At 45.4% G+C, this 24,837-nt stretch overlaps 1 protein-coding gene across 1 annotated transcript in view; it reads left to right on the plus strand.

Annotated features, from left to right (window-relative positions):
* Nucleotides 1–213: 213 nt before the first annotated feature.
* msrab (methionine sulfoxide reductase Ab) overlaps nt 214–24,837 on the plus strand; it is a 31,850-nt gene continuing 7,226 nt past the window's right edge. Inside the window, exons 1-5 of the mRNA XM_069661727.1 lie at nt 214–301; nt 6,139–6,207; nt 6,387–6,506; nt 9,974–10,078; nt 22,326–22,432. Of these exons, the coding sequence (XP_069517828.1) occupies nt 229–301; nt 6,139–6,207; nt 6,387–6,506; nt 9,974–10,078; nt 22,326–22,432 (474 nt within the window). The 5' untranslated portion in view covers nt 214–228. The remainder of the gene's footprint in view (nt 302–6,138; nt 6,208–6,386; nt 6,507–9,973; nt 10,079–22,325; nt 22,433–24,837) is intronic.

A 24,837-nucleotide genomic window follows, 5' to 3' on the forward strand; every position in this document is an offset into this window, starting at 1 on the left:
GTTAATATGCAGTGCACGACGTTGCCCACGCACGATGAATATTCATATTGATGGCGTTTTCACCGTCGTCTCCCCATCCCTCCCTCCCCCTCTCCATCACACTAAACCCCGCTGTAAAACGTAACGTTGCGCTCTGGTGGCATCCCGGAAGACTGTGCCTCACGTACACAACAACAACACACCGTGTGGTTCCTTCTACTTTCTGTGTCGCTCGCTGCTGCTGACTCAATGGCTGAAAAAACCCACCTGCCAAGCAGAGACCGCGCTTTGAAAGGAAGAGAGGAGAAAATAGTCGTGGCAGGTAAATAACACACAGTGACAGGTTATACCCAGAGTGATGTGTTGGCAGGAGGTGGGGGATGACGCTTTGTAAGCTGTTCACGTGCTGGAGTTACGGGCCACGAACGCACGCGCGGTGACCTGAAATCCATCCAAAGTAGAGAAATATCGACAGATAATGGCGTATAGCTGTTTTATTAAGGAATAAACTAGTTTGATCTGTTAAGACAGATATTATTTTTAAATAAATTGACTTTTAGCTGATACACTGATTTTCAAATGAAGGCCAAACTGTAGCAACTTGCAGCTAAACTAGCTCAGCCTACACAATGCAATTTATCTAAAACATCTCTGTGCTTTTTTGAAATTGTGAGTTAAAGAAACCTCCCCCTCCCCTTGCTTCCTCAGCAATAGCTAGAATTAGTGTTAAGTTTGGATATACCACTAGTTTAAAACTTTTTTTAATGTCTCCAATCAACAGAAAAGACAGACAACAGCAATGGCAGATCGTAATCATTCAGGGTGTCTAAACCTTTTTAAAGTGTGTGCTTGTGTCTTCAAGTAGTCCTTCATGTTAGACAATGGAGGATCTTAAACAGCAAAGCCTGCAGGGCACAACAGTGCTGTGTGAGTATGTGAGGCACGCCCTTGTTACATTTTCTGTGGGTAAATGTAACGTGGCAAGGGCGGCATGAGGGGTGGATAGAAGGCTGGATAATCTGGAATGAAATAATGGGAATGGATTACAATGTTAGCTCATTCTGGCGTTATTTTAGTTTTAAAACCTTTTGTGTCCAGCGACTGTTTTAGTGCCTGATAGTTTTAAACACCCTATTTTTCTTCCTTTGTAATTTTCACCATTCTTGCAGTACCACAGCAAACCTTTTTTATCCTTGAATTCAGCTGTTCATCATACGATTGTGGGACAGGAGTGCTTCTAGAAGTGCACTTAAAAGGGTGAAACATTTTGCGACTTCACCCTGATCCCTTTCCTCACCTACTCCATTGAGGTGCCCTCAAAGTGCATTGTGGGAGCAGGGTGTGAGTGCATAGGAGGAAGCTGTGCCGCAGCGTCCAGGGGCCCATCTGGGCATTATGCGCATGAAGGCTCCGCCCCGTCGTAAGTTCCTGCTCCGTCTGTCGGAGCAGCTCGGAGACACCGCATGGCAGAAATCTGTTCCTCCCCTTTCACCGTGGGGTGCAGCTTAGGTGGGGACGGGGTTGTTCCTGTGTGTGTGTGTTGGAATAGCACGCTTGTGTGTTTGTCGCTGTGGGCCAGTAAGCATGAGTAATTTAGGGATTGCAAGGACTGTCTCTCCACATATTCCCTGTGCAGTCCCAGCCCTGCGTGCGCATTTGAGAGTGTGAGTGCACACGTTTGTCCTCTCCACAATGAAGATCACTAATTTTGAAAGTTGCTTCTTCCCCTCCAGCCTCTTTAAAGAAGCTGCTTGTTCCTTGTTCTGATGTCCCGGTGTCCTGCGTCCCCTCCCTCGCTTCAGTCTGTATAATGTACTCTGTGACCTTGGCGAGAATGATCCAGTGGCAGATTGCTACATGGTAGGGGCACAGTAGCTATTATTTTGAGTCAGTGCAGGATAGACTGCCAATATTTCTTCCAAACAGGATGGGGGAGGTCAGCTGACCAAAATCAATCTCTGTTACTTGCTTCACTATAACTCTTCAAAGCAGGTTCATGGCGAAGATATATTTCTGGAATTATTTCTCAGTTGTTTCCCGATCTCTGCTGTCCTAGATGCCCTTGATTTTTTTTTTTTTTGTGGCTTTTGCAATAAGCTCAGAGCGGGAAGAAAGACTATGTAACCAAATGGGAAAGCATGCAAATTAAGTAAACAAACAGTAGATAATTAATGTGAGGGATTGCTTATGGGTAGCACTGTGGCTCACTGATTTCCACTGTTGCCTTAGCGCAAAATACATCTTCTGTTGTGACCCGAACCTGCATGAGTTTCCGACAGGGGGAATACAGATCCTGCAAGAATGCATGCTGGGATTGACTCCAGCCCACGTGACTCAAGAAAATAGATTTTTATATATTAAAAACGTAAATTAAGTTTCATTTTCTCTCTGTTTTGTAGTTAAAAAGTCCCATTTATTAATTTGTGCCACTTCATCAGTGTTGGAGTAAAGATATGAGACCAGGCCTCAACAGGATGTGCCTCCATCTTGCTGGAAGCAGATGATGCAGCCATACTAGGTATAGTCTTCTCCATAGCAACTGTTTCCGTTGCTAGGATACAGTATGTATGTATGGCTTCAAAGTTTTTTCCCATCAGAGTCCAGACAGTGTTCCACCCCAAGTGTCACAACACAAAGTTGGGTTGATTGTTACTTACCTCACACTGTTCTCAAAAATCGACCACCTCCGTTCAGTCTTGCCTCTTTCCTCTTCTCCCCTCCCCTCTGTTGCCCCACTCCTACCTCCCCCACCCATTCTCCCATACAGCAGAGGGTAGTTGGCATCGGTATAAAGCGTCAGCCTCCTCCGACGACTCGTGCCTGACTCTCTGCCAACCTGTGTGAAGCTAGAAAGAGGAAGAGGGAGGGAAGAGGAAGAGGAAGAGAGAGAGAGAGAGGGGGAAGGAGAGAGAGAATGGATTTTTTTTGGAAGGAAATAAACAGAGCAGCCTGGAAATCGACCTTTTCCGTTACCAGTTTTGGCATCCAGGGATGGTACCTCTCCCGTGTCTCTGCATGAGGGGGCAGCAGCGCTTGGACTTCAGTTTTACGGGTGAGAAACACGGGACCACAGCTAGAATCGAAGGGTTACAAAGACTAAAAGCCCACCGAAACAAGTACAACTTGACGTTGTTATCCGCTGAGCAACAGATTGTTGTGCCCTTGAATGATGGTAGCCATGATACAAGCAATGTGGCACAGCGCCGGGTCCGATATTTTGGTTCTGGTCCAACCGCCTACAACCACCATGCAAAAAGAAACAAAAGGTGACCAAAGTTTCCGCTTCAGTCCCGCTGTACTGTACTGTGCTTTTCAGATATCCTCAAAAACAAAGGTGCACAAAAGAAATTACGCCCATATCTCATCCAAGTTGGAAAAAAATCCTTTTCATGAATCCTTCCCCCATATTCAGCCTGTTTTCTTCTTTTGTAAGCTCAGTCAGTCACCCGCCCTGCTTGTGTTTTTCTCGTCCTCTGTTCTCTCTTTTGCTGGCGTAGTGAGGCAGCGTAGTGAGGGTATTCAGCCAGTTCTTTCTCTGTGCCTGTGTGTGTTAAGGTGGGGTAATTCTGGCAGAATGGGGTGTGGGCGCTGGGCTGGCAGGGGGGGGGCAGGGGGTGGGGGTGGGGGACGCTGGGCTAGGCACAGTGAAAGGAGCCAGCCTGGCACCACCTGGACCTCTGCCAGCTGCTCCATGGGAGAAATACCCACAGCAGAGGTTGGTGTGTGAGCGATTGTGCGGCTGATTGCGTGCTTGTGTGCGTGCAGGCGGGCATGCACGTGTCTGTAAGAGGAGAATGAGGGATGATGGGAAGGTGGTGTGAGGAAGAGAGTGTGAAGTGAAGATGGAGGGCGGGGAGGGTTGGCTCACACTTGGCTTCTCTGGACAGCGCTGTGTCGGCGTGTTCTTGGCCGTCTTCATTTTTACCTCTTTTTTTTTTGTTTGTTTATTTGTTTGCTTGTTTGTTTTCCCTGTGTTCTCTCTTGGATGAAGTGCTCTGTCTTTTTATATAGCGCCTAAAGGCATGATGGTCTGAAAGCCAAAAGAATCCTTCACTGCCTTTCTGCTCCCCTCATCTGTTGCTTCTCACTGGCTATTTACTCCTTTTATTGTTTTGGCAGGCTGATCTCTCCTCCTCCCACTCCTCCTCCTCTATCGCACACTTGTCTCTCTCTCACTCTCTCAATTTCTCTCCCTCATTTGGCAACTTCAGTGCTTTTTATCTCTCTGGCCAGAGAGGCAGGACAGGCGGGTGAGAGTGAGCAGAGGATAGAGAGGGAGCAAATTCGCAGGAAAGGATAAAGATTTTTCCTGTCCTTCATCCACCTTAAGTCACCCCTGTGGAATATTTAGCCTGCACAGTCACTGACACAGATACACTCTGATTGTAGCTGACTGTGCCCGTGAACATGACCTGGCAGTGCCGAACAACCTGCTGCTAAAAGACAGAACTGTCGCACAACAGGAGGGCAGGAAGGGACTGCCTGAAGGCAGCCAGGCCTCTGTGACATTTTAGGGGTCCTTTCATGCTTCTGCAATCTGTTACTGTACGCACAAACCAAAGCTGTTTGGCTAATATGAGAAAGTGCCCTTGAGGGGGCACAGCAGGACAGGTGGTACCAGGTCAAGTGCCTCTTTTGCTTCTTTTGAGATGTTCTTAGAACCTTTCCGTTACCAGTGTGGTAACACATGTATATTATTGGTTGAAATAATGCTGTTATTAAGTTGCTATCTATCGCCGAATGAGGTTAAACAACGGTGATTGAGCCTATGGCCCACTGATGAAAGCCAGTTGCTTTTCCGGTCTCTGTAAGTGTTGTGAGTAAACAGTAATCTACTATGGCTGAACAAACAAAGAAAAGATGGATGACTACAGATACAACTTCAAAAATAAGTGAAAATCGCTCAGACGCTCAGATGAAGCAAACAGTCTGAAAAGGAAAGCGACCGTCAGCGAGGAAAATCAAGAGTTACAACCGGAGCCAACCGTGGACGTCACACATGCAACACTGTCTGGATATCTGGGAAGTGTGCTCCCGCAATTACTCCATAGGCGCCGCCTAAGAGAACAAAACTGATAACTTGATGATTAGCACTTTAACCTGAAATCATTTTCATTGGCTCTCGTATTTGCCAATAACAATTTAGACAGTATTCAATGCCGATACTGGTACTACCTGTTTTGGTATCTAACCAACTGTCGCTTCTAATACTCTTCAAAACGCTGGTTAATCTTTAGGCGTCAGGTCGCGCACTAAGTCCTTTTAATGCTGGTGCAAGCTTTAAACTTATCACTCAAGACTTCGAAAGCATGTAGCCTGAATCAAATAATATGTCCGTATCAGATTGTTTTGATTAACGTCAATGCCACACATCACATCCTGTAAAGCCAGAGAGCAATCACACATTGAACTTAGAGCAAGCATCCATTAATGGTATGTGCCTAAGCCCTTAGTGTACCCTGTGGCCTGTTTATCTGTAGACTAATATTAGTGGTTGCAGTACAAACCAGCCTTGCTTAGTGGAGATTTGCACGCTAAGTCACCTCAGTCTTCTTAAACCCTAATCCTCCTCACACATCTGTGGGGATACACACACACACACACACTTCCTTTTTAGCGCTCTAATTCCACGCAGCACAGTTGGCAGAAGAGTGCCCCCCCCCCCAACCCCCCCCCCCCCCCCCTCACTCCACCCGCCACCTCTCAGCACTTCAGTTTGTTTTACTTATGAGGTATTTTTAACGTGCGGAAGATTAGGGCTGCTCGTGAGGTTATACAAGTGTCGGCTCCCGAAGTGTCTTCAGAGGTTAGCTTTGTGGACGCCCAGCCGTGCTGAGCGATGCACTCCACGCACATACATTCACAGACAGTGCAGTAGAATAAAAGAGAGATCAGAAAGTAACTGCATGATTGTGTTTAATTGTGGGTATTGAAGAGAGGACAGCGGGGATAGAATGGCGGTCAAAGCCGAGTAATCTCTTAAATGTCTTCCAGTGCAGAAGCCTCTGCCTCTGATCCGCTGGCCCGGGTCAGCCTGTGCCGACGTGCAGACCTATGAGGCCTAGCCGAGGCCGCTAATGGGCCTCTCTTTCTCATATACTGTAATTTGTGCTGTTAAAACACTGTTTTGATCTATTTTAACACTGTTTCCCCTCACAGACAAGCATGCAGTCAATGGGAATCCCACTGTGGAGCCTTTTCCAGACGGCATGGAGACCATCATGTTTGGTGAGACTGCACAGTCACACATTTTTGTAATCAGATTCGGCCCAATATGGAGTCGTCTGTTACCAGTTTGTGGTTATTGACACATTTTGGTGAAGTGTTGCCCTCTCTGTGCTCGCTCTCGCACCACATAAATACTGAGTGTGTGTGTGCGTGTGTTTGCTTGCTGTCTTTCTGTGCAGGTATGGGCTGTTTCTGGGGAGTAGAGAAACTTTTCTGGCGCCTTCCAGGAGTCTTCTCCACACAAGTGGGCTACGCCGGCGGCTTCACACCTAACCCCTTTTACGAAGAGGTCTGCACAGGTAACACCCCTCTGCAACGTATATCTTCTGCTCTTTGATATACGTTACCTGCTCGCGCTCCCTCCCTCTGAGGAGGTGATGTCGGCTGGCAGGACATCTTTTTTTTTTTTTCCCGTGAGATCAGTCAGGGTTCAAGAGCCAAAAAAAAAAATGCAAAGGAAGAAGAAAATGATACAGATTTTCGGAGAGGGCGTTTTAAGTACAGCGCTCTCATCCTCTTGCCGCCTTCCCTTCATCTGCAGTCAACTACTCAGAATGCACTGCTCCAGATGGGCTGCACCCCCCCCCCCCACCGCCTGTCCCCGCCCCCCCATGACCTACTTGTAAGGATTGGGCTCTGTACTGTGCTGTACTGCGGCGTTTTTTGCAAACAGAGGTTACTGTGTATGAAGCGCCGTGAATGTGCTGAGATTTTGCCGATCGTGATGTTGCCGATACGAGCTCGAATTCGGTGCATTTTCTGCAAAATATTCCCTCCTTTTTATGTCCAAATCATTCGATAGATTAATGTAGGAATTGATGTATAATTCCAATGTTGCTGTCTAGTCTACCTCTTTGAGTTTTGGAAGACGTGAGCTGCTTTGGCGTCTTCATTTGCGAGGGCACATCATTACAGGCAGGCATGGAGTCTAGGTGCAGGCGCAGCACGGGGGACATGGGAGAGGAGGGGAGAGATGTTTGGGCTTGGCTGGCAGACTTTCTGAGCAGAGCCCTTAAAGGGATTGTATGTTCTCTATGTGTCTCCAAGTCTCTCTTCCTGTCAGCCTCCCAGCAACAAGATGGTCAGCTATAAGAGGACGATGGAGATGGAGACAGATGACAGAAAAAAAGGAGAGATTGAGAGCTGCGGCGAGTGAGGGGAGGGAAACGGGTAAAATAAACTTTTTGAACGGAAAGAAAAATTTGAGTGTGAGAAAGAATGGCTGCCTGTCCATCGGCTGAGAGGTTGCAGGCGTCGCTCCAGTGGCCATGACGGAGCAGAACACTGCGACGGCATGAGACCGAGGAGCTGTCAACACAGCCAGGGCAGGACAGACAGACAGACGGACGGACAGGAAGAAGGGAATGATTGAACTGTCAGCAGAGCCAGGGAAGGATGGAAGGACAGGCAGGATAGGTGGATGGTCTGACTGACAGAAACAGGAGAGCTTGAGGCGCAGTCAAATTTGTATTGGGATGACACATGATGCAGACGGCTGAGAGATTGATGGAAGATGTTGTTAGCAATCTGAATATTTTGTCTTGACTAATTCACAGCATTGTCTGTTTCGCAGCACGTTGGACAGAATCAAGAGATGATGCTGTAACCTTTTGTACTTTTCATCTACAGTGTTGCAATGGGCTCCAACTCTCCTCATACCTCAATGACGAAATAAGTACAATGTTGTTAGTCGTACAACTTAACCCGCATGATTGACACCTGAAACTACTGTTGAAAGAAAAGAGAAAACGCCATGATGTACACGGTATTTGTGAGACATTCTCTTCCTTGTTTGACTGTGTCCACCTGCAGAGAACCGGAGAGGAGACGACAGGACGGCCTGGTGACTTTGGCTGGGAGCTTTTTCGCCCTGCTGAAGTGTCCTTCAGCAAAATAATCTCTGGCAGCTTTAGTGCTGCCGCTCTGCATCACCTTTAGCCTTTCACCTTCTTCAGCTTAAACGAGCGTAGGAATTCACAGACGAGCACTTTCACCTGTTCAGCAATTTTTTGATGTTTTTCTTTTTGTTCGACCTTTTTAATTGACTTTCTTACTGTGGCTGCTCGCCCACAACCAGTCTCACTACCGGTTGTGACCGCAGCCTTTTGTTTAGATATTGTGAGAGTTTGGGTGCTGCTCTGCCCTTCTTTCTGGCTTGAAGGCTGTCCTTGCGAGTCTCAGCAGAACATGGCCGTACAGGGGACTTTGCACATTTAGAACCTCTACATTTGTATTGAGTTATAACAGACATACCAGCATATCAAACAATGGAAAATACAAAACATAAATACATCACTTACAACAGAAACTTAACAGCAAGAAAAGTTAAAAAAAAAGGACCTAGTAAACACACACAAGAAAGATGACATACAGAAGGGGGGCTACGTCCTGTTGTCCTTAAGGCGTCTTAATATACAGAAGAAATATTTCCCACTTCGAGTCGTTCTGATCGTTCCTACCCAGCAGTGAGTAGGAGACCCGTTCATATGCGCCCACCCTGGCGAGTAGATTATACCAATCAGTGATTGATGGGGTGTAAGCTGACTTCCATTGTTGGACAAGCACCCTTCTACCTAGCAGGATAGCAGTCTGGACCCATTCAGTATAGCTTGAATAAACTGTCCCTTTCAGAATGGAAGAATAGTCGAAAGCAGAAGGGGACTGCCTGACCAATGATGCAGTCATGAACTGCTCTCCAGGAGTCCTGTACTCTGGGGCGATGCTATAGAATGTGAATAAATGTACCTGTTTCTGCACTCTTCCAGCACCCCTTTGAGCTTTAAGCTTAACACTTAAAGTATAATATGTCCTTATGATAAGTTGTTCTATTAAAGGCACACATTTATTCTTAGTCGTACACTCATGACAGACTGTAAGTATCCACCTAAAAGCCTGCCTGTCGTGGATTAAGCCAACAACTGTTTAAACAGGTGAAGTCTTCCACGTTCGTTTGGCGTGAGAGGATCCTCTGGGCTTCATGTGGAGACAGAAAGTGGGTCTTCGGCCAGATGCATGAATTTGGCAGCCCTTCTCCCATTGTCTGCAATGATGCATCTATATGTGTGTGTGTGTGTGTGTACATGTGTGTGTGCATCTATATATAAATATACAAGAGAAGGGAATAGCTGCTACTAACAAATTCCTTGGGTAACAACTATTTACATTAAAGAAAGGTACGTGTTAGTGTTGACATATGTGAGCGTATCTCCTCTGCTGTATATGTGTGTGTGTGTTTGCGTGCATACACCTGCATGTGAGGCCTAAAGCATGCCAAAGTTTGAGAATGCCTGCAGGCAGCATGTTGAAGCTTTGGGGTCCTGGCAGCTGCAGACAGTAGCAGGTGTCTGTGTGCTTTTGGCAACTTTCACCATAAGCTCCAACCTTTGCCGTGCCTTGTCTCTCTCTCTCTCTCGCTCTTTCTCTCTCTCTCTTTATCCCTCTCTCCCATTGTGCCATAAGCAACAACAAAGCTCTGTGTGGATTCAAGCTGAATTTCTTGTACCCCTGGCACGTGCACTCAGTGACACCAAACTCTTAAGGATGATATTCCGTTTTTGGTCTCTGAATTTCAGCTGACATTTTTTTCATACTTTGTCAGGAAATGCAGACATCATGATTTTTGTTTGACTCTTTTCTTATCTCCAGTGTTTTGCAGAATTTAGGAGGGCGATAGGATTGGAGGGAAGACCAAGTCAAGCAGAAGCAGAAGCTCAAACGTCACACAGCATTTCTTTCTATTTATGCAACTTGTGTGTTTCTTCTTCAGGTCTGACCGGTCACACTGAGGTGGTGAGAGTGGTCTTTCCCCCTGAAGACATCAGCCTCGAGACGCTGCTCAAAACCTTCTGGGAAGGCCACGATCCAACGCAAGGTAGCAAGCACGCACGTCACGTACGCACACAAACCCACACGAACCCAAAAGTTGCCCTCAAATAAGACCCGTCCCGAGGGGCGCGGGGTGTATTAGAGCAGAAGGATGATGCCCAGACGTGTGCCTGCGTGTGTGTTGTGGTGGTGGTGGGGGGGGGAGGTCTCATGGGTGTAAGTCAACGCCAGACAGTGTTAATGTGTCTGAGATCCAGCCATCCATGGAGAGGCGCACCAGTGTGGTGCATGTTCGAGCCCTAACTGCACAAAAAGAGACGTCTCTGTGTTGGAGCGTGTGCGTGGCGCGTTCTTCATCCAACGTCAGCCAGGCTTTTGTCATTCACTTCACATTTATGCTTCTGACTGATGCAATGGTGATCCTTAATCTATTCTGGGTTCTCTTGATTATGAAGTGGTAAATCGCAGGAACTTTGGTGTAGCATTTACTACTCTATACATGCCACATATGTTCAACTTCATAGCATCCGTATCCTGCTACCTCAACTCTCCTCTTTAATGACACACGTCTCTCCCCCCCCCACCCGCCTCTTAACTCCCCCGAAACCCGGCAGCGACACGAGCGACAAGAACCCCATCCCCCATAACTCATCTCTCCATCTCTCCCAGTCTCTTTTTTTGCTCTCTTGTTCTCTGTGCTCACTGGAGGAGGTGATGTAAGAACATTAATGCACCGGGAGGGCACAGGGAGGATGTGTGTGAGTGTGTGTGTGAGGGAGAAAGGACAGGCAAAGAGGTACTCTGCTCACTCATATTGAATGTAGGGAGGGGCCATGACAAGTTGGGAAGGTATCAAAGATGCATAGAGTCGGACTTCAGCCTTAAAACAGACACTCGGTTACGGCGCCCTCGTCATCTCTTTTGCATCTGCCGCGCTTGTTTTCTCAAACCCTGCGTGACCTACATACGCTCAAATGTCAGCCATGTTTCTGCGTCTACCACAAGAATACAGAAGGATGCATATGTTAGCCGACAGGCCAGGTGTTTCATCAGGTCTTAAAATTTAAGTTTCAACAACCATCAGGTGCGATGCTTCTCCTGCTCACCATACCCGAGGGCAGAGACGCGTCTTACTACGGGCAAAGGCACAAGTCGAGCCGACACGCCACGGGGCAAAGGCAGTGAGGCCAAAGGAGTAGTCATGCATTTCCCCTGACTCACCGCCTTGTCTCATCTCATGTTTTATTAATAGCATGCAGCTCATTGACTATGCACTCCACTACTTGTTTTTTTTTTGTCACAGTTAAAGCAAGGCGACATCTACTGAAATAACCACAAATATACGTTCTTCTTCGCTCCCCCGTGCGTGACTTTAATGTGTATCCCCGCGTTTCTCCGTCTCCGATCCTCGATTCACGTGCGGCAGAAACTCCTCTGATTTGACAAATGTGGCGTGGAGTGGTGGAAAGGGGCCCGTTGGCTGTGCCTTCACGCATGCTTAAGCTCCAATTTATTCTGTCCACCTTAGAGCTGGGCTTAAAAGAGAATGGAGAAATTAAGGAAGTTTTTCCCTTTCAACTGAGTCACCAGAGATCATCATGTATGGAGACGAGCCCAGGAACATTAGGAATTCTGTTTCCTCCTGACACGATCAACATCCTGGTTTATATACACACTCTATGAGTGCATGTGGAACTATCATGTACAGATGCATTCAGTTTCATGCAATACTTCCTTTTAATACGTGTATGTGGGTGTGTATCTGCAAGTGTGTGTGTGTGTGTGCACATATGTGTGTGTTTTGAGATCTGTGCCTCTCTGCTTTGCCTCAGTTCAAAAGGGTTTAGTCCCGACAACGTGATGTCGGGCTGCGTCAGCTCCACCAATCCCAGCCTGGATAGCAACATTAGCAGCCAATCAGAAACTCCCAGCAGCCTTTGCTGTGTGCCCTCTTTCCATATTCAGCAACACTAGTCTCAATCTGCTGGCTTCCCTGGGATGTTGCATAAAGACCCCCCATTCAACACGCTCCCAAATTATAAGTTTCTCACATCTGCGTTAAAGCAACTCTTCGGTAGCGTACCGTCATACATGTGTGTGTGGAAACACTCGAGCAAGGATGAACCCTCAACAGTCAAAGTGACATCCGCATGTCAGAGGGCAGCAGCGGCTCTGCCTCGTCGTCCGGGGGTCCACAATCCGATGTGATGTGTTTAGGATGATCACTGTTGGTTTGCAAACACAATCTTGCTGTTCTTTCACACGCTGCAGATCAATTGCGCACACATTTCCATACACAAGCATACTGTTCACTTCACATTATGCACAAGTGCTCATTATGCCTACTCATAGGCTGCTTTACTCCATTTGTGCGTACATGCGAATAAGCAGAACACACGCTAACTGGATGGAGAGGGTGCACACAGCTGCACCAATGGGATGCAAGCTGGTTTATTGGTTACTTCCTTGTTACAGAACAGAGGCCCGGTTCCTTCCCTGTATCCCCCGTCACCCTTACCCCCAGCGGAGGATAGAAGCATCTTATTTGGCCACTTCTACAACGCTCACCTGTCAACTCATCCCTCTTCTTCACTCTAGTTCTACTCCCCTTCCATGCTCCTAAACCCATTTGGAAAAAAGGTCAACTGCGCTCTTCTTCCTTTTTCTGATTTCTTACGTCACCTTTCTCTCTTTTCCACATTTTTCCCTCTTTTTTTCCCCCCTACTTTCTAACCCACCTCACCCGTCTCACCTGCACCCCTCCAACCCCTGTCCTCTTTGCAAGCGAGCGAAGCGGCGGGGCGAGCGAGTGAGCAAACGGCCCGGAGCCCGTCAGCACATCCGCAGAGCAGCACAGTGAGTCGACCGCTCCCCGAGGCCATCCGCTCATCACACAAACACACTCGCATCCACTCACTCCACTTTTATCTCTTAGTCACTCTCTCCTCCCTGCTCCTCACACTACCCCCCCACCCCCACCCCATCTCCCTTCCTCCCATCTCTTCCTCGTCTTCCCCTCCTCCCCACCCTACGCCGCCCTTCATCTTAACAACCGAAGCTTTTCTCCTGCTCTTTGTTTCCTCCGTCTCCCTTCCTCTTCCCTTGTTTCCTCCATCCTCTCTTTCTTGAGGCCATGCAGTATTCACGGTGCGGGCTGCTGCTGATGCTGCGTCAGTGAACGGGCATCACGTGCATCCACAGATAGACACAAATGCACGGCTAAGATGACCGAGGCAGCTGTCATCTTCTGATAAGGTGTGTGCACGTACATGCACTCTTATCCTTGTAGGTCGGTGGAGTCAAGCAGTAGAAAGGAGATATCTTACAAGTCTTTTAAAAAGGTTGGCGGCCATTTTTTTTAATTCTTTTGCCTCTTTTCTGTTTTGTTACTTGTGTAAGCTCACATAGGGTCTACTTTCTGTCCTAAGCTTTAAAAGCAGCTCCTCACATTAGAGGGGCTTATCACACATGCATGGACGGGGTCAAATCACACAACAGACATAAATCAATCTGTCTTCCATCTGCCAAGTCATGCTGGTAGCGGTTACTTTCCTCAATCAAATTTACCATGCATATTCCCTTATATAATATCTCCAACCCCAGCTGGCTGGGACACACTTCAATTCCCTGTTGGGGTACCCCCATGTCCCGCTGTGTCACCACATCCCTCAATTTAGGGATGCTAAAGCCAAACCCCTCAGGAGGTGCCCTTGACCCCTGATCTCTGACCTCTACCACCCCCCACACTTCTAACCCAACCGAATCCCTCTCCGCTGGTTGGCTGAGAAAGGCCTGCTCATTACCAGGTGTCAGTTATTACACCCTTACGCACGCTGACGGCCCTAATTTATGGAGATTGCGGCACGTGTGTGCACGCTGTGGGGGTCGAGTTATGTTTGTCGGCTGCATTATGTAGAAGTTATACATTGGCTTTCCTTAGACACAATTCTCACCATGTTCTGTGCACTTTGTTTACTTCTTCACCTTGCATGGAAATAGATCACAGATAAATTGAAACAGAATGAGAGGAATAAAATGGGAAAGGGGGGAGGGGGTAGCAATATAGAAGAGAGAGGAACAAACAAAGATGGAAGCAACTTCAAAAATAAAAAAAACATTAGATCTCAACCTGAGCTTTGATTTTTGATTAGACTCAGAGACCTCAGCTTTGTATAATAATAACTGATGGATTAAACACACACAAACACAGAGATGCGCACGGATACTAAAGAAATGCAGCGATAATTTCAGGCTGTCTGTGACTGTTGGAAAATTGAGCTGACATCAAACATAATTCTATGAATTGTATTAAAAGAAGTGCTCTGAAACAAGATCAACATACATATATATATATATATATATATATATATATATATATATATATATATATATATATATATATATATATATATATATATATATATATATATATATACATCTTTAGTTATATATATGTATATATAGGCTTGGCTCAGTTGGTTGAGCAGGCACCCCGTGTACAGAGGCTACAGTCCTCGACGCACTGATCGCAGGTTCGACTCCTGGTCTGCCGATCATTTGGTGCATGTCATCCACTCCCTACTCCCCACATTTCCTGCCTCTCTTCAGCTGTCCTTTACATTAAAGGTAAAAAGCCACAAAATTATCTTAAACAAAAAAAAGATATGTTGCCTTCGGGGAAGTGAAACGAACTCTGGACTTCAGTCTGAAGTACCTTCCTGAGGACTACGGATGAAATGTAGCTATTGTGCTTTGAAGTGTACGGCTGATTAATGTGCACTGTCCTAATTCAATACATACATTCAAACCAAATTGTGGGGAAATTATTGTTAAATCAACAATAATATTTGAGTTTACATCAATTTGAAGCTGTAGTTCTGTATGAAAATGTAATCAAAATGTAACCCTCTATTTTCTAAGATGTGTGTAATGATAATTATGTTCCACATGTACACTCACCGGCCACTTCACTAGGTACACCTGAAAGATCTAATGTAATCCAGTACACCAGCTCAGCCATAAGGTTTCCTTTTATGTTGCCTGTAATGTACAGGCTTCTTTCTAAGCTGTCATAGAGGTGGTGATTCAATGATATTTCAGCGTCAGGGTCTTTATTAGTGGTGGGGCTGCACTGAGCTGCATTATTTTCAGAGGAGTTTCTAACACTCTGGCCCCCTCATGCATGTACATAGGGAGCACAAATAATTAGAGACACATCTCAATATAATGTAGCTCAGTACAACATCACCTTTAACTACGGCCTCTGTAATAAGCATGACTGAATTCACACACTTCCCACTCTCAACAAACCAAACTTCCTAACAGCAGAATCCATGGCAGTACTGTTGTATTGAACTGCATTAGATTGTACATGTGAACCTAATGAGGTGGCCGGTGAGTCTATGTTTGCTTCCGTAGCTGAACCTGCGGACCTGACCACTATCTAAATTATTTTATGGCCATCATGAAATCACAGATTGGAATCAGCGAAATTTAACTACTGCTCTCATCCGGACTGATTTGAGTACAACCGCAGAACAAGCTCTTCTTGTTAGATTTAGATGCGGCTAAAAATAAACATGGTAAGGGCCAGAATCGCAGTGCTCTGACAACATGCCCAGAACCATGAAGTGATCATGTTAGAGAGCACTGCTCCTGCAGAGAAAATAAAACGGGAGCTGAGGAGAGAGATGAAATAGATTTTAAAAACTCATGATTGTAGTTACTGCGGTAATCTACACAGTGTGCCCGTGCACCTTACAGTCATACACACGCACACGTACGTGCACAGTGCTGTTGCCAAGGCGCACACAGTTCTGCTGTTGGTTTAAGGTTGCCTCCGTATGCATACTGTCACCATCTGACAGCCAGCGGAGCATCACTGGGCGGTTTTTGCTCTGTATGTTTGCATATGTCACACATTCCCTCCCCTTACTCTATATAATCTCTGTATGTGTGTGTTTGCACGTGCAGGCGAGTGTATGTGTGTGTGTGTGTGTGTGTGTCCGCTGGGGATGCTCTCACCATCCCAACTCCGTACTCTGCCTCTGTCTCCAGCGCGTCAGGAGCGGCTTACATAAGAACAGGGCAAAAATAGCAGCTGAGAGGGGAGAGGAGGAGAGGGCTCTGCTGGCACGCACACAGTCGTAACGGGACCGCGGGGCACGGCACAATCCGGAGTACTATCACGCACACACACACACACACACACACACACAGAGGGAAGACTGCAGTTATCAGGCATTAAAGTTCTTTTTTTTTAATTTGTGGTGCACGCTTTTGACAGAATAGTAGAAATAACGCCTGTTAGTCGGACTCCATCAGCGTGGAAAATACCAAACAATCCCTGCAGGGTTAGGATGTTCTCTAGACCTGAAGAGGCTGAGCAAGTTTTACATTGTGTGACATTTGCAGGTTGTGAGGAGGAATAAAGAGGCATGAGAAGAAGTAAAGAGACTATATCAGATTGTTCATTAGCGCTCACTCTGCTGCAGTCTAATTGGTACGCGACGCCAAACGCAATAATTCCAAATTCACTTCAGATTTTTTTCCTCGGCGCTCACAAGGATGCGAAAAGTCACCAATTATGCAGAAACATTTCTTAATTGCGGACGCTGACAATAGCTTGACGGTTGAAATGTTTACTCTTTCCTCTCTGTAATTAAATGCTTTTCTCTTTTTCTTTTTTTCTTGCCTCATTTGCAATCTTTTCTTGTTTTACATCTATTTCGAGTGCTGAAACACAGAGGAGGCTGAGAGAGACAGAGAGTAAGGAGGGAGAGAGGTGAAGTTAATCTCAGTTGTTAACGGATGACGGATCATTGTGTAAAAAAAGATGCCAGGGGAGAATAAGATGGGGTCAAGGTACCGATTCGGAGAGGGGGCAGGAAGACGGGGACACGGGGCGCTCAGTCTCTGCTGGCCTGTAATTTCTCCCACCGTCTCTACATCCCTCAGTTCCAGCTTTCCACAGCACCTGCATGCGTTTTATTCAGATTACTTCTACCATCTATTTCATACGTCCTTTATTTTTTTTGCTAACTTAAATTACAAGTCTGGCTAAGCTTTGTGCATCCCCACATGTAAGCACAAAAACAACATATATGCACACGTGGTTAGAGAGATTAGCAGTTGGGAAAGAAGTGAGTTTGTTATAAGGAAAAAAAGTCAATGACAAAAGGTGAATGAGAGCGGTTTGCAGAGAGAAGGAATGAAGGTGAAGTTGGAAGCAGGAGAAATAGCAGGCTTTTATCCCCGACAGCCAGCAGGGACAAGCTGAGTGGTGCCATTTTTTTTTTTTTTTTGTGTGCGAGGATAAACACTGGAAAAGATTTAACAGACTTGCAAGAAATCTCAGCGGGTTTAAACACAACAAGCCAAAAAAAAAAAAGTGAATGCACGTATGTTTGTGTGCGCAGGTTTGTGCATGAATGTCTGTCGGAGGAGGGAGTAGCTACTCCCTCCTGAGACTTGAGACACCCCTCCCACACCTCCCACTTTGTCTGATTTTGCTTCCATTTGCGTTGAAGGGGCTACTTTTACATTTTGTGATTTAGCAGGGAGCAATTAATTAATATTTTTGGCTCCGTGGGCGTAGGTCAGCGACCCTGAGAGGCGGCGTGTGTATGTGTGTGTGCACGTGTGTGACCGGTAGCCCCTCCCATTCTGTCCACCCCCCATTACCCTCTGCTTTCAGAGGCAAGGCTCTCATGCATAATGCAGACAGAACGGGGAGGCTCTCATTAATAATTACTGCTGCCTTTGATGGATGGAGAAAATAACGAAGGGGGCTGTTAAAAATGGAGAGAGCGAGAGAGAGACGGCGGAGGCGGGAGGGATTCGAAGTTTTTCTTTTTTTCTTTTTTTGGGTGGTATTTGTTGCCGTTGTAGTTCTTTGAGGACCAAAAGCTGTAGGGACGGATTTGGACTTAGTATAGTCAAAAGCTGGGCTGGTGTTTTGGATGGTGTTTGTATTTTGATAAGGGAGTAGCTCCTCTTCAGATGGTGGAAGGATCTTTGAAGATGTGATGAATCCTAATTGTCTTTGTGTTGGAAGCAGCTCCGACCACTCAAGGGTTTTTGTCTCTTGACTTGCCTCTGATATTTCATATCATTAAGAAATCCTCTCTTTAAAAGTCGTCTTTAATATAGGAGATATTGAATGTGCACATTTGCTGTATAGTAAAGACATAGTTCCAACATATATGCATATTTTATCCACATCTTCTACATGTATGAGCTAGCATAGCTGTCTCTGTGTGTGTGGTTGGGAGGGTCAGAACCTCAGGGGTCAGCGTGGAAGGTCAGAGGGAACAGCAAAAGCTACAAGACCCCTCCCAGCCAGCCAATCAGAGTAAAGGCTTTGCTGGGCAGCCAATGGCAGAGAGGCTCGTGGCCTTTGATGAAGGGGCCACCATTAGCCTCGTCGCTGAACAACAGCGCTGGGGGCAAGATGGCCGACATCCAGCACTGCAGAGATGTAGAGAAAGAGGGTGAGGGTAGAGCTGGGTCGGGAGACGAATGAAAAAAGAGACAAAAGCAGAAACATATGAAACAGGAGAATATTAAGGATGTTTTCGGCCAGGTCAGGTCTCGGGATAGTAATGGTGGTCTGTAGGTAGGTCCATCACTTTGGTCCAAATATCTCCACAACTGTTGGATGGATTGTCATGAAATTTGGTACAGACATTCATGCCAAACAAATAATGAAGCCCAATGACTTGAGTGATCCCAGACTGTTCCTACAGAATGTGACATCCACAGTATTGAGTGTAGTGCAATGTAGCTTACAATTTAAATAACTTTGGTGATGCTAACTTTCCATCTGGACAACATTTTGTTAACTATTTTAATCCCTCAACATGACTTAGTTTGGCTAGTGCTAATGAGCTAGCTAGTTAGCATGACTAAACCAACTTAACCAAGAATGTGACCCTGCTAAACCGTTGGGAGCTCAACTAGCTTTCTGCAGTCGCTCCAGACCAGATCCAGTCACCTCCACCGTCCTTCCTTTACTTTGCTTCCGGGCATCCAACCTCTGATTGGCTCATATTAGATCAGGCTGTTCTTCTTGAAGCTTGGCAACCAATCAGAAATGACAAGTGAATACGTTTTTGGCATGTTGGCATGTAGCGCCAAACACTATGGCTAATACTATGGCTATAGACTCTTTGAAACACAATCGAGGGAAGGTTTTTAAGAGGCTAACAAAGGAGGGAAAGACAAATGAGAGAGTGTGTTGTGGTGAATTTTGCCTGTAAAGTACTAAAATGTATCTCAGAGTATGGTAAACATTTTCTCTGTCAGGGCTAATATGGAGGAATTTAATTCATTTTATTGTTTGATTGAATGACAGTAAAGGGAAAAAGCTCTTTCCTGAACACAGACCGATACGCACACATTTTCTCCACAACACACATTTTCTAAAATCATATTCGAACAACTCAAGCATTTAATATTGTTGATGAAATTTTCAGTGAAGCAAATTCTCCGAGGCGTTCGGTGTGTGTCAGCGAGCGGGGCGACGTCTGCTTGTCTGCTCTGATTTGAATGAAGACCAGATGAATACTTACAGCCATTACATCTGAACAGACTGCGTCACAGATAGGTTGTGACACTCTATGATGTAAGGTAACATTTAATCTAAGGAGAACAAGATATGCAGATCACTGACAGGGGGATGCCGGGGTTTTGTGTCCTCAGCTGCATATTTATTGAATATCATTTTTTTCCCACAGTATAAATAGAAAGCAACATATGGGATATTAGAAAGTTACAGTATGTTGTTTGACAAAATGTGAAACACTATAAAGCTTGGAAGGGCAGCAGACCTTATCTCACAAGCCTGCATGCACAAGCAAGCACTGCCAGTTTGGCAAGGGAACACTCTGGCATGACAGTGTTCTGATCGGTTAATAATTATCTGTTTGACACAATAAAAGCTTCATCACACCGACTGACTCTCTTTACCAAACATTGCAATAAAGACGGGTGATGTTTTACCACTCTTAAGCTGCACACACCAACATGTAATCTTCACAAATGATCAAATGGCTTTGTTTGTTTTGAAAGTGGATTCTTGTAGCGCCGGACCCTCGTGACGCTACGGATCCCCTCAGCTGACTGTTTTAGCAGCTTCTAGCAAATTGTTTTGGTTTTTACAGCTACAACTTTATTTTTTGGTTCACTATCATCATTCCCCTTTCCCTGTTTCCACTTGCAGTCGAACAAAATCCACTCTACACTAGGGGTGGGACAAAATATCGCTGCGCAATACAATTACAGGGTTCCCATGCGTCCTGGAAAACCTGGAAAACCTGGAAATTTAGAGACTAGTTTTCCAGTCCTTTAACACCTGGAAATGGATTAAAATGACCAAATTTCCTGGAAATAATTTCATGTTGTCCTGGAAAATTTAAATTTAATTTAGCCCCATGCTCAGCACAAGTTTGCCGCTTCAACTGTAGTCAGAGCTCCCAGAGCTGTCACATTCACAATCGAGTCCTGCGAGGGGTGCAAGATCGCCGCCTTTAGACGCTTTCTAACCAACTGAAAGACGATAGAAAAGTATGACACTATAATCTTTTTTTTTTTTTTCAATACATTGCTATGTCCTTTCAGTTGTAACTTGGATAGGTGTAGGCTTAATTGTGGCTTGAGACACTTCATCATGAACCCTGCATCATCAAAAAAAGGAGGAATAAAACTGGGGTTGAATGTGTCAGTGCTAGGCCTGCCGGTAAATGATATGACCGTTTGAGAGCAAGTGCTGTCCCGAAAAACTCCTGGAAAGGTCCTGGAAAATGATTTCTTAAAAAGAGTGGGAACCCTGAATTATCAATAGGCTGCCGCCAAATATCGATAGTCACAGCGTTGCTACTTCATGACTCCTCGTCGTGGCGCTCATGACATGAATGACGGTAACGTGAACAGAAATTAATGGGCCGAAGAAGAAGTCGACAGCAGGATACAAGAAGAAAGAGAAGACAGTCGGTTAACGTCGGACAGCGGTGAAAAGAAGTTAAGAGATGCACCGGCCACTTTCAAATCCAAAGTCCTAATTTGTTTTTACAGTTCTCTAAGTTTATTTAATTTACAGACTGAAAACACGGACATTGTTTCATCTCAGTTTGTGTCAAGTTCTGCGAAACTGACGGCAAAATGCAGTGAATAAATACATGAATCCTGCACTCTACCTTTTTAGGGGCGTTTTGTATTCGTCAGCTAATCAGATATCGTGATGTATTATTATATGATTGCAATATATTTATTATCACAGAATTGCTGTATCGTGATATTATCATTATCGTGCATAAAGCATAGAGATAGATATATCCCTCAGAAGGAGGTGGAGACCAAAGCAGAGCTAAACAGAGCGTGAATGACTCATTTTTTCAACTACAAATGACTAATTATAATTTTACTCTGTCTAAGGTGTAAATAAACTCTTTCCTTACACTGTCTGCCGTATAATGTGATGTATTGACAGCTTGTTTTGTTACAGGCCTAACAAAAATTCATTGAAAACTGGAGGAAAAAAGGGAAAGACCGCAAACAAACTGTTCAAATTACTTCAAAAGAAGTTGATATTGTTTTTTCTGCTGATCGTTTGTCCTTTATTTTGATCTGCAATCATTGTCCAACGCTCACTTATAATCTGTTGTTCACTGGACTAAGCCACTGTCACTGCCAGCCATCAGAGAGACAAAGCCTTAAAGAGGAACACACACAGGCCACTCGCCCCGCTCTAACAGAGGGCCAAAGATTCAGATTCAGAGCGATAGATGAAGGAGAGAACGATGCTCCTCAGTAAAGATGATGAACAAAAGCTGAGTGGGTGAGAGAGAGTGAGACGTAAAGACAGAGAGAAGCCTGCCATGTGATGATCCGTGGATGTCAGATCTGCTCAGTGTCGTCGCCTCTGAGAAGCGTGGAAGTGATGGCAGTTGTTTGGCCTCCTGTACAAGGTACACTAGGCCTGGGCCTCTTCCAAACACACTGATGTAAAGCTGATGAAAATTCCGACAGTGCCACATGGATGACAAAGAAAGAAGAAAAAGAAGAAGAAAATACACCCACCTACATGAGCACATACACCTACACACCGCGGGCCTCCCTAATGAAAGCCCAAATCTGCTGTGATCTTTGAATTCATTTGGCTTCATGAATCCAAGATGCAGGATGATGACATAATTGTGAAAACCTTTTGCATGCAAATGGCATTGTGTCTGTGGTGATTGTGGCACTGTTTGTGGGGTGTCTTATTCTTCCTTTTGTGTGTGCGTTTTATGCAGGTATGAGGCAGCACAAGGACAATGGTACTCAGTATCGTTCAGCCATTTACACATCCAGCCCCACTCAACAGGAGCTCTCATTGAAGACCAAAGTGGCCTTCCAGCAGGTACACACACACACACACGCGCGCACACACATCACAAGGTTTCATTACAGCTTTACACATGCATGGTGTTGCTTATAACAAAACCGTGTGTGAAGTCGCAGCAGAGCATCCTTTGAAAAAGTGCCTGTAACATTTTTTTATATCCTCTGTTCAGACTTGAGGTGTTACATAAGACACATTGGCACAACAAAACATTATTTTTTTTATCCTTTCAAGTAGCTTTTTTTGGCCGTTAAGCAAAGCCGAGCTGTGGTTTGGAGTCGTCCCAGGTATTTGAATAACAATTCAAAGCCGGTCTCTGGAGTGGTGACCTCTTAGAGTTTGATGCTGTTTAGTTAAGAAAAGCCACCTCTGTTAAGTTGATCCCCATTTACGTCCAATCGGCGACTCTCTCCGGGGTCAAGGGGTCATCAAAACCCATTTCTAAAGCAGTCAGGGGCACGCGTGTCGTCCTTTTGTTCCTTCATCCATCCATCTGTCCGTCCGTCCATTAGTCCGTCTATCCGTTGGGTCTCGTTGGTTCGTATTCATGGACGAGCTAGCAGGAGGTAGAGAGAACCAAATTATCATCATCATGCTTACTTAGGGACCCCCGGGTCAGCAGTCAGGGTCCACATGGCTTGCCAGGTTGCCACAGCAACAACCTCCCAACCTTGGCCTTGGGCTGGGGTCAGAGGTGAGAGAGGAGTGGCAGCTGGGACCAGGAAGGTGCTGAATAGGGGGAGGAAAAGCAAGAAAGGAAAAAAGAGGATGGCAATCAGATCAGAGGGCCGTGACTGACAGGCTATCAACTGACGGTGACCCCACGCACACACAATTACACACACGCACACACAGCAGAGGTTATAAGCAGTGCACCATCATAGCTCTTAAACATATAAAACCATAACCTGCATGTGAGAGTCAGATGAGAAGTTAAAAACAAACTTATTTTACTCATGACCCAAAGCTTGATGGGTAATGTAGTGCAAAATCTTCCTATCCGTGTTGTCTTGAAGTCGAGTTTCAAAGTTCACGGTTACTAGTTCATAAAATCATCTTACCTCAAGCGATCTAATGATATTATGATTTAACACATGATGATAAAAACATGTTGTTCAATGATAAATGTTTATGGAATATAATAAACATTAAATGGACTTTGACACTCAGTTTTCAAGCCACCAGGACGAGGAGTGAGTGGAAATCTAAACAACTACAATTTCACACCAACTGAGCAAACTCCACCTGCTCATGTAAAATGTCCAAATGCTTCAGAGTAGCAAAGAAATGCACCTTGAGATTAGTTGCTATTTTGTTTTCTTTAGCCTTTCAAAATGTTTTTATTTCAGAATAAAGTTTGCTATTTCCTGGCTTTGCGGTTCTTTAGGGGCCAGTTCGCCAATTTTCACCCTCAGTCCTTTCATGCTATCACAGGGAGCTAATGCCAAGCAGTTTCACTCTGTGTCTTTGGAGGACGCTATCCACTTCTGCAATGGGCCCTGGAAAACCTCCACCGCGCTACATAAAAGGCGTCATCTGGTAGAGGCCAGGGAGCTTGCTAAACTACACTTCCTCAATCTAGGGCGCCAGCCTTCGATGTCATGTCTCGTTCAAAATCGTCAGGTTTGAAATGTAGACTGCAGACCTGAAGACGATCCACCCGTATATATTCTCGTCGTATTCTGTATCGCTCTGAGCCATTGCCTGCAGCGATCAATGTCCTTGACTGGAAAACAGTAGTATGTCACTCCAGCCTCTCTCGCTGGGCCGTTCCTTTCAGAGGGAGGGGCGCAATGCACGCTGGGTGTTGTAGGAATGTAGAATGGGCGAAACCACAAGCTATTTGTACAACTTTCTCCACAGCTATGGCGCCAATTTCATATATTATTGCTTCTATCGATTACAGAGAACACCAGCTTTGACTGACGGTGGCTTTTTCCAGGGGCAAACTGCTCCTTTAATCCCTGATGCACTTTTTTTTAATCAATTAATGCAGGACACAGATACATGCTGTGATAAAAACATTTGGATTTCCAAGTAAAACCCTCGGCCCTTTGCCGCGTGTCATCCCGGCTCTCTCTTCCCTCGTGTCTGACACTATCCACTGTCTACTCTCTATCAATAAAGGCCAAAAATAAATGTAGAACTTAATGAAAAGATTTTGTTTGTTTTAAAAATAAAACGGTTCAACCACATGCTATCTGGTAGGATTTAAGAGAAGCCTAGCCTTGCCTGCATGCCTGTAAGACATGTACACCTACACCATCATTGTCTTCATAAGCAGAGTGAAAACAGCTGATGGTTAAAGCATTATCTCGCTGAGAACCGTAACCCAAATTTTCAGCAGACACTCGTAAAACACACGCGTTTACTAACATTCACAGGAGAAACAGCACTCAGACTCTTTCCTCCTCCTCTCCCCA

The sequence above is a fragment of the Semicossyphus pulcher genome, unplaced genomic scaffold, assembly GCF_022749685.1.
Source record: "Semicossyphus pulcher isolate SPU_LCO1_2020_fin unplaced genomic scaffold, fSemPul1.0.p SCAF_14, whole genome shotgun sequence".
NCBI classification, from domain to species: domain Eukaryota; kingdom Metazoa; phylum Chordata; class Actinopteri; order Labriformes; family Labridae; genus Semicossyphus; species Semicossyphus pulcher.